This window comes from Solanum dulcamara, chromosome 3 (genome assembly GCF_947179165.1).
Source record: "Solanum dulcamara chromosome 3, daSolDulc1.2, whole genome shotgun sequence".
Taxonomy (NCBI): domain Eukaryota; kingdom Viridiplantae; phylum Streptophyta; class Magnoliopsida; order Solanales; family Solanaceae; genus Solanum; species Solanum dulcamara.
In genome coordinates, this window is record NC_077239.1 from 70,598,182 (window position 1) to 70,608,723 (window position 10,542).

Consider the following 10,542-nt stretch of genomic DNA (forward strand, 5'->3'; position numbering starts at 1 on the left):
CAACTCTTGGACTAAAAACTCAAAACGATGATTAAGGTCCCGGGGTTCTCAGTCAATGTTCAACTAGAATAAACTCAACATTTTGGATGCAATTGAACTATCAAAATTCAAATTGGAGGTCTCCTTGACCCGAAATTCGATAAGACGCAACTAAACTAGTTTCGGCACTTGAAATACTCAAATTATCCATGAAGCCTCTAAATATTACAACGAAGCCATTTTTAGCATTAGAATCACCTTTCGGAATCAATGGAACTATCAGAATTCTAATCCGAATAATCGAACCCCAAATATTGATCAAAGTCAAACTTGGATTAAACTTTGACTCAATTTCCAGCTTCGGACCTAAATTCCACATTTTAACTCCAAATCTAATTACAAAAACTTTTCCAGAACAATTTCTACATTTAGGAACTAAAGGAATTGATGGAATTTCATTCCGAGACTCGAAACTCCAAATGACTTCGAAACTCAAAATTTGACAACTTAAGTCTTAAAAACTCATTTCTCAAGCAAAACCTCAAATTTTTATAAGATTTTTAAAAATCAACTTTCAAACCCAATCTAAAATGACTCGGGTCTATTGATGCGGGGGAGGGGTTAAAATGGTAATTTTTCAAAAATTCTCGAAAATGACCTTTAGGGTCATTACAAATATTTTTTCTACATTTGTATGCGTCTAGTAAACGCTTTTTGGGTGTTTACTGACCTAATGTTCCATATTAGCGTTCTCATTGACATTTGGGATTTCTGATAATATTTCTCTTTGATTGCCTAGAAGATGCATGATCCCCTATAAGATCCTTATCATTCTGCTTTTTCTGTTCGGCATATGTCTCCTTTAGTTTGCTTGTTTGGTTGGGGGATAAGTCTCCTTCCATAATGATCTTTTCAATATTCTGCATCACATTTGCTTTGCCCATACTTTCCACACCTCCCTCAATAGTCTACAATAGGTTATCTTTTGTATGGCCAACGGCAGCACCTTCTCATTACTTTTTTCATACATCACCATAGCCCTCTCATTATTGTTACTTTCATTGATCTGCTCCTGCTCTTCTTCTTTACTATCTGATGCTGTTTTTTCTTGGTTATCATTGTGGTTTTGATCATTATCTTTTCCATCCTGCTAAATGGCTTCCTAATTGTCTTCCACAAATTTACCTCTGCCCTCCTACTGATTTATCACATTTGTACTAGCAAAGTTTTTGTTTACACATTCTTTAGTACTTACTATATCTTCTTTTTCAATCTCCTCCTCCATTTTCTCCCCTTCATTGTCCTCCCACAGGAGTTCAAATGCATTTTCATCTTGATAATCTATTTCTCCTTCCATAGGTCCATTTTTATCTCTTGTATTTATTCATTCTACTGATCATCCATTTTTGTCTAGTCAGCTTGTCTCCTACCACCTTTCCACTAGTTAGAGTTTCTATTTGATTTGCTTTTGATCCCTTTCCTGCTTCACCTTTCTTCCACTGTTTTGCTTTCTGATTTTCTTTTGTTTGCATGTCATACAACTCGGGATGAATTGTCCAACAACTATCTTCATCATGCCCTTGGAGACAACATTCTTTGCTGTATTTCAGCATATAGTCATAACACACTTTGATCCATTTGTGTGTTATATGTCTTGTGTTATCATCTTCTTCATTTATTCTTATCCTTTGAGGCAATTTAGTAGTCAAATCCACCTCAATTTTAACTCTTGCACAATTAGGCCTGATTTGGTTTTTGGTCGCCATATCCACTATCAATGGTTTCCAAACTGCACTTGCTATAGAAAATATACCCTTCTTGACAAAGAAATTCGGTGGTAGATCCGAAAAGGAAATACACGCTACTCCAATTATTATTTCCACATCTGGTTCCAACCACGGATCCTATTTAAGGGTTCTCATTTGCCAGTATCTTTCTTTCAATTTCACATGAAAAGCTGCACTAGATAGCAGATGTACATATTCCTCCATTATCTTGAGTCGAATAAGAATATGTCTCATATCTAATACTCTAATTATGCACACTTTTGATTCCACACTATCTTCCTTAGTTCCTGTATCTTTGGTTTACCGTACTAGAATTTGCCTACAATGGCATATTGGAAATTCTCTTGAATAATAAGATAGTTGACTTCCGACATTTTCCACGTAATACTAGGTTCTCCTTGAATGAATTGCACTGGTTTCGGTGGTACCATTAATACGAGATTCATCAAAGGTTTGGATTTAAGTAGGTTGACAAACTGGGTGTTATTCGGTATTGTAGTGGTGGCTTGAACTTCAGGGTTGTCTTCATGGTGAGTGAGGGAAATTCCTCCGGTGGGGTAACTTCACCAGTGGTGGTGTTGTCCATGCCGGCCACCGTAGATGGTAGGTTTTTGGTAATTAGGGTTTTCTTTAGAGAGCGTTTTTCTAAGAAAAATTACTAGGAAAAATACTTTTTAATAAATAATTACTGATTTTAGCGATACTTTTTATTTATTACCATTTATAGCAATATATAGCAATATTATGATATATTTACTATGTATTAAAAGTGAATTATGCATGCAATATAAATGTATTATAAGTATTTTAAAATATATTATACTTGTTTGGTTATAAATTGACACAATGTATTATAAGTGTATTAAAGTATGTGATAAGTAAATTATCCATGAATAAAACTTGTATTATATGAGTTTTATAAATTATTCTCGCTTATATGTATTAAAATTATATTATAAGTGTTCAGTAAAAAAAAATATTATTGCTATAAATGATAAATATTTTCTTAATGTAGTACATTTATGTAAATTTCCCTTTTTCTTATTTCATCAAATTTTAAGTACTCTGGCACTTGTGACCACTAACCAGTCAGCAATCTCAATTTGGTAAACTGTAAATATCATTAACAAACAAAGGGCCAATACACATATAGAACGCCTAAAATCCATAGCCTATTCAATTCACCAAGCATTACATTGTAACTGGCGGAAATTGAATATTGGCCAGAGTGGCTAAATAAGTTATATGCGATATATTAGTCTGTGAAATTTCTTTTTAAATTGTATGTTTTCGTAGATATTTGAAGAATACAATTTTGTATATACTTTTTCATATTTTATACAAATTATGTCTACTTTATCAAAATCACAATATACATACATTTTATATACAAATTTATATGTAAAATATAAATACATATATTTTTTTTAGAAACCTAACGTGAACTTTATACATTTTATATATACATATTTCACACAAAATTTATATATGAAATCGCGAGCAAGATTAGAAGGCCTAAACGAGATTGAAAGCCTGATTTTATATACAATTTGAAACAAAACTCCCGCTATGTTTGGTAAACGGAAAAATACTGCAACATTTGGTATATATGTATCTAATTTCATATGTACATAGAAAAAAAAAATCTTTTTGAATATCAGTCCATAAAATTGAAAACAACCTCTTTACTTTTGTAGGAATAAGATCTACATACACTCCACCTCTTCAAATTTACTTCGTGGGATTATATTAAATTTGGTGGAATCCAGATACATCCCAAAACGTAGTGATGTATCCGATCGATACATCGCATAAAGTGATATATCTGACGTCGTGAAACATCACGAAAAGTGTTGTATCCGACGGATACATCGTATAAAGTGATGTATCCGATCAATACATCACGTAAAGTGATGTATCCGCTGTCCCGATACATCATGTAAAGTGATGTATCCGACCGATACATCGAGTAAAGTGATCTATTCAAGAATAGAAGAGAGTAGGAATTTTTATAATTTTTTTAAATGGTAGGAAATTTTAGAGAATCTATCTATACTATATTAAAAGCACGGAGACCCTTAAAATGATGATTGCACTTTTTTTCCTTCATTAAACGATTCTGCAATAGACAAAATCGTTATTTACTATTTCTTCAAATAATTATCATTTAATTATTATCTTAATATTTAAGACTTTAAAATCAACTAAAAATTGAGTTGTTAAATTTTCCTTATTAAAAATATGCAATGAACCATATTTATAAAAGAAAAGTAATAATTGAACAGTAAACTCACGTTAGAAAAATTTCTATCGCTTTGAGCTCTTTTAGATTTAGGAGTCTTTTTTTTTATATATAGTACTATATTTAGTAATTTAAAATTAGTTAATAATGCACTAAATCCAATTTGTATCCAAATGGGTTACCGTAGGACTGGAAAACATCCCTCAAAAAGGTCTCCAATAAAATATTTTATACAATTAGAAAAATTGAAATATTTAGATCTTTCTTTATATAGAACTTTGAAGGTAATTAAATTGTGAGTTCTAACTAATACTAATAGATGAGTTCTAACTAATACTTCATATAATCTCAATAAACTCTCATTTCAGGTGCATATATATTATAGAGTTTGCAACTTATTTGCTGTAAATTCAATTCTCGAGTGTATTATCCTTGAATTATGTGTTTTATAAAAGTATCTAAAATAAGTTTACGTGATTTTTTAGCAAATACCCTCACCCCTAAATTGGATTGTAGAGTACTACTTATATTTTTTTATTTAACTTGATATTATGTATAGGTTCTAAAAACCTCAAATGCTCCTCTACGCTTAATTTCCCTTTCTATCATTTTCTTTGGTAAGCATGGACTATTGATTATTAAATTTTTGTGTTGTTTTGAAGTTACGTGACATACGTATAATTCTTTAATCATATATATTTCTTCTTCTTTATCTCCTTCTTAGTTACGATTTAGGATATTAATACTTTTTCAAAGTGTGTTCAACTAATCACCCTATGTTTGAAATAATTCGTCGGAAAAATAATGAAGATATTGATGAAGTTATGAAATCTTTGTGTTGTTTCAAAGTTATGTGACATATGTGTGATTCTATAATCATATATAGTCTTTCTTCTTTATCTCCTTCTTAGTTTGAGCGGGGTTGGGCTAGAAATTGGGTTATTTAGAGAAGGTTTGATTTGGGCCAGGCTCCAAAAAAAAGGAGGGCAATGAAAATTTTGAAAACCAAAGAGTCCAAAATTATTGAGAATTCCCACCCAAAAAGAAATCTGTAGGCGGCAAATAGAGTTACCATTCAAAACAAAAACCCAAAATTGCAATAAAATGTGGCACTAAAAAGGAAGACAAAAACCACAGATCTGACGACTCTCTCTCGTTATCTTCTTCTCAAATATCTCTTTGCTTTTTTCTCTCTCTCTGCTTAAACCGAAAGGTATATGCTTTCTTTCTTCTCTCATCTCTTTAATTACTACTAGTTTTGCTTGCTGGCGAATCGGATTTCCCTAAAAACCCTAATTTTTTCTTTCGGTATCTTTCTTGTTTTCTCTTTTGAATTGTTCGTAAAACCCTTTTATGTGTTTAGATTTCTGTACTTCTGTCTTGGTCTTTCTGCTATATGAAAGATCTGTCTTCAATTAGTTAATTCCAGGAGAAAAAAATCAGATCTCTATTCTTTACTTCGTCTTGGGTTTTATCTTTAATTTTTGGTTATTCTTTATCCCTTTAAAGATTGAAAAAACAAAAACAAAGATACTGATTTTTTTTTTGGTTTATTTCAAAATTAATGAAGAACTGAAGATGGCGGGGAAAGGTGGTAAAGGACTACTAGCAGGAAAGACAACAGCTGCAGCAGCAGCAGCAGCCAACAAGGAGAAAGACAAGAAAAGGCCAGTTTCTAGGTCATCTCGAGCAGGTCTACAGGTAATTTGATTTTTTCCACTTTACGGAGAAAGGCTGAAAGCCATTGACATGTGCATTTGTCTTTTATACGAAGGATTTAGGCTTGGGTGTTACAGTTTTTCTGTTGAAGGTTTTAAGAGAAGCTGATTGTGAATTGCTTTCCCTTTACATATTGTGGTTGCTTGTTCAGTCTCATTTTTTTTGTGACTATTAGCTTTTTTTATTCATGTATGTGTCTTATACAATTCATGTCATCTGTAAGTGGACATGAGGATGCTTAGGTGTATGTGTGGGTATACTAGGAAAGATAAGGTTAGTAATGAAGATATTTGAGACAAGTTAGGAGTGACCTGGTGGTTGAAGAGGTGAACTAGTTGGTACTGAGATGAGGAGATGTGTAGGTGTCCCTATAAGGAGGTGTGAGAGGTTGACACGAGTGGGTTTAATGATGGTTAGAGGTAGATTGAAGAAGTATTGGGGAGAGTTGATTAGACATGACATGACACAACTTCAACTTATTCAGGACATGACCTTACATAGAAGTATATGGAGATTGTGAATTAGGGTAGAATGTAGCTGAGGGTTGTCTTGCTCCCTTATAGGGGGGCTTGGTGGGTAGATAGTGTTTGCATTGTGCACATAGTTTACATTGTCTCTATTATTTGCTATGCATTGTCCTATCTTTGTATTGTCTTTTTCAAACTATCATGTTATGTGTTGCTTGAACCTAAGGTCTTTAGAAAACAATCTCTCTATCTCTACGAGGTAGGGTTATGTTTGTGTACACTCTATCATCCCCATTCCCCACTTGTGGGAATAACTTGGGTATATTGTTGTTGAAGGTGTAAATTACATTGTTGATAAATGGCCAAAATCTCTTTAATTTTGGCATGAAGCTCATCTTTGGATGCATAAATTGTATAATGAACATACTACAATAGCATTATGATATCTATGTAGCTGCAACATAGAATGTAATCTCAGTCGTGATATTCAGTTTACATAAATGATAGGGAAAATACATATTTTGCACCCTAAAGGTGAGGCTAAAGCCTGCGTATACCATATCTTCCCTAGACTTCACTTTTGTGATTATACCATTGTTTTTGTTTAACTTGGAATTGATACCCCCTTGTATGTCCTTGAACTAGTTTTAAGCTCAGCTGTGAAGTGCACACTCACTACACGGCCAGCTTCCACCTTAGGAAATTCTTATAAATGCTATGAAATATTTGCTTTCCTATCTTCTCACTTGTTCACACTAGAAATAATGGGAATTTTGAACCACCAAACTGCATTGCTTTTCTGACTGCACCTTTAAACTTAGTAAATAATCTCTATACAGTCTGATTGGTTCATGTCAATTCCAATTTAACCACAATCAATTAAATCTGGGTCCTTGACCTTCACTCATCAGTTCAAATTTTTCTTTGATAAAAGCGACTGCATATTATTCTTATTACATTAATGTTCAGGTACCAATAGGTTTCCATCCACAAACAAACAGTTCAATCCCAAGAATAGCTCAATACCCATCCGGTGAAGTCTTGTGTTTCTTCTTCATTGACTATGGTTGAGTCATTATTAATGTTCCTACATTACTCATGTTTAGCATTTCAATATTCTCTCCAAACTCTTCCAGACAATTTCATTTTGCAGTTAACACCCCTCAAGAAATAAATAATGTTAACTTGAGTTATATGATGTTTTCACACCTATGTTACATAACACTACAAGTTTCACATTGGTGACAATTCAATTGTCACAATGGGAGCCCCCTTTGCTATCTGGAAGTAGTGAGTTCTTTCTACTTGGCCTCCAGATCTAAGACTGAAAGCAAGCCTGCAAGTGGGTAGTGGCTGCTGGGTTTTGTGGTTTTGTTGCATTATTCGAGGCGGTGATGGGTGGTGGCATGTGGAATTGTGGTGTGGTCATGACAGATTCGAAATGTGTTGTAGGTTCTGGTGGGGGATGAAAGTAATGGGTTGGAGGATTAGGAGGTGAGGGAAGTGGAGGTGGTGACAGGTGGCACCAGCTATGGTGTCTGGAAAGAGAGAGGATTGAGGAGAAGAAAAGAAAAAACGGAAAAAAGAGAATAAAAAAATATCAAAAGAAAAGAGCCCATAAAAAAGAGTATAGTTGAAATTTTCAGCCGATTTGAAATTTTGCAACCAGTGCTTCTCTGTCTCATTTATCGCTGTTGAAGTAAGTAGTAACTAAATCATTAAGATGTAATGTTTGGCTCTATTTAGGTCCTAATATGTTTGAAGGAAAGAAATAAGTTGGGTTCTGAGTTTGTGTGTTAGTTCTGTCGGTACTGTTTGATGTAGAATTAGGCCAAATTTATGTTAGTTCTCCTCTTTGTTTACTTTTCAAGCATGTTGTGAAAGCTTCGAAGTTTTATGGGGGTTTATAGTTGGATTCATGGAGTTATGTTCAAATTTCTTTCAACTACTGGATTTTTGATATTGTTTGGATGATCAGTTTGATTTTACTTGTGATCTTTAAGACCAATGTTATTGTTGAGAGACCTATTAGCTTTTGTGTATTACTTCTTTTAAGTTTTCAACCTCCTGTTCTTTTTCATAATACCAACTCGAGTTTAGTGTTATATTGCTTTGATTCCATGCCAAGATAACTCTGTTTAAAGTGGTTGTAATTGAGATCAATATCTGATAAATGGCAACTTATCATCTGATCTATAGAACTAGACTGATTTTACTTTGGATATTTTTCTAATTAAAATTTGCATCCTAAAGACTGTGTTGTCAAGCCCTAGTGCATTTTTGAAGTATTTTTGCCACTTCTCATGTGCCCTTAGGAAAGTGGATTTATTTTTCCTGCTACCTCACCACTTAAGGAGGTAATGGGGACACTTTGGACAACAATACAGGGGTAAGGGGATGCTCACAAAGTTAGTTGTGTAAAGTGTCTTACCTGGACAAGTGTAGGGTGCAAACTATGTAATTTCCCCAAGTGGTAATACTAATGTGAGCTCTCTTGCTCTACTGAGATCTTACTGCTAAGGGTATTGTTGTTTGTCATTCTGAAATCAATTTCTTACTAGGAGATTTTCGTTGTCATTGCATTTAGCACAGTGAAAAGAGAAGTCCTTTATGATTATTGGTGATATTATGAGCTGTATATTTTTTTCCCCAAGAAATGTTGTATAATGCTTGATATGATTTTTTTGACATGTTTGTGGGATTACAGTTTCCAGTGGGTAGAATTCACCGTCAACTCAAGTCAAGAACTGCAGCCCATGGAAGAGTTGGAGCCACAGCAGCTGTTTACTCTGCTGCAATTCTGGAATACCTGACAGCAGAGGTTCTTGAATTGGCTGGTAATGCAAGCAAGGATCTCAAGGTTAAGAGGATCACACCAAGGCATTTGCAGCTGGCCATTCGTGGAGATGAGGAACTTGACACCCTTATTAAAGGGACCATTGCTGGTGGTGGTGTCATTCCTCACATTCACAAATCACTGATAAACAAAACCACCAAGGAGTAAAATGCTCCTGCTTTAACTTTGTTGTGTCTTGACTTAATGACAGTTTGGTGTTAGCATCTTTTCTGTGTTATCTGGTTTGATATTAGTAGTCTTGTATTTTGATTTAGGAACAATTTCAGCTTGTCAGTCATGTTTGATCAAGTAAAACTTGTAGGGGTATGTAGTGGACAATGGAAATGTTAATTTGACATTTATATCGTGTTGCTATTAATTTGTTGGTATGGAGATGTATGTATGTCATTCCATCCGTCGCTGTAGATGCTTATTGTATTTTATTGGTTTGTTTAGAAGATTGTAGATCTTCTGACAGACTATAAGCATACTACAAATTTTATACTGCTTATGATGAGGACTTGTGTGTATCAACTTTAAGACACACATGTTTGATAAAATGTTTTTTTTTTTATCAGAATAGCAATTGGAGGTAAAATCAACATGAGATTTGGCAGTGGACTGGATGATATGTGCTTCCTGCACATGTATATCACTCTTAATTTTGATATACCAGTTTGGACAGTTGATGAGAGGAACATTATTTCTGTAGCCTCTGTGGAAGAAAATATCCAAGTCTTGGATTGATTCCATGATTAGCATAACAAGATATCTTGTTTATTCTAGTGATCATGTATCCAAGTTCACAATACATTCTAGTAATTTAAAAGACAATATACATAAGTAGAGTTTCCAAGTACGGTTCAAATTAGATAGAAAATCACAGCAACATAACAGTGAGCAAAAATTGAACAAAAACTAAAATATAGAAAGAAACAAAGAGGAGTGAATATGTATACCTAGTGGTATCACTATTAAGGCAGAGCAATATTTTTTTATACTAAGTAATTTTTAATTAATTTAGAACAGTTAATTTCTTACCTAAATTAAATAATAATTTTAATTAATTTAAAGTCTTAAATATTACGATAATAAGTAAATGACAAAAAATAAAAAGAACTCCAAATAATGTAATAATATGGAACACTATTATAAAAGCGATGTCATAGTTTTAACCAAAACAAAAGAACTATTGACTAATTTCATTAACTACGATGCATAGATTTATGTAGACCAACTTTCAAAAAAAAATACAACAATATAATCGTACATAAAATGAAATTGATTAAAGTTATATCTAAATAATTAGCATTTTATGAAACTTAAAATCTGACTTGAAATTTCAGTTTCGCTGCATTCTTCTGGATAAGGTCATAATCTAGCAAACATAAATTATGGCAATTAAAAAATATGAATCAATTTAAAAATAAAAATAAAAATAAAATCTCAAAATACCACAAAGCACATATAAAAATCACACAATTAGGTTAAAACTCAAATTTCTCAAATGGC

General features: G+C 33.2%; 2 protein-coding genes across 3 annotated transcripts; one reads left to right on the forward strand and one right to left on the reverse strand.

Moving 5' to 3' along the window:
- Window positions 1–731: 731 nt before the first annotated feature.
- Window positions 732–1,336, reverse strand: LOC129883644 (uncharacterized). Its single transcript, XM_055958262.1, has 3 exons — window positions 1,235–1,336; window positions 986–1,126; window positions 732–899 (listed from the first exon to the last, which is right to left on the reverse strand). The coding sequence occupies exons 1-3, from the start codon at window positions 1,334–1,336 to the stop codon at window positions 732–734; spliced, it is 411 nt and encodes a 136-aa protein (XP_055814237.1).
- A 3,736-nt stretch (window positions 1,337–5,072) lies between these two features.
- LOC129882788 (probable histone H2A variant 1) lies at window positions 5,073–9,423 on the forward strand. 2 transcript variants are annotated; one of them, XM_055957231.1, is made up of 3 exons: window positions 5,073–5,221; window positions 5,579–5,709; window positions 8,902–9,423. In XM_055957231.1, exons 2-3 carry the CDS (start codon window positions 5,587–5,589, stop codon window positions 9,196–9,198), a joined length of 420 nt encoding a protein of 139 aa, XP_055813206.1. In that variant the 5' UTR covers window positions 5,073–5,221; window positions 5,579–5,586; the 3' UTR covers window positions 9,199–9,423. The 2 variants fall into 2 exon arrangements, with proteins under 2 accessions (XP_055813206.1, XP_055813207.1); XM_055957232.1 differs by lacking the exon at window positions 5,073–5,221 and adding an exon at window positions 5,230–5,316.
- Window positions 9,424–10,542: the final 1,119 nt, after the last annotated feature.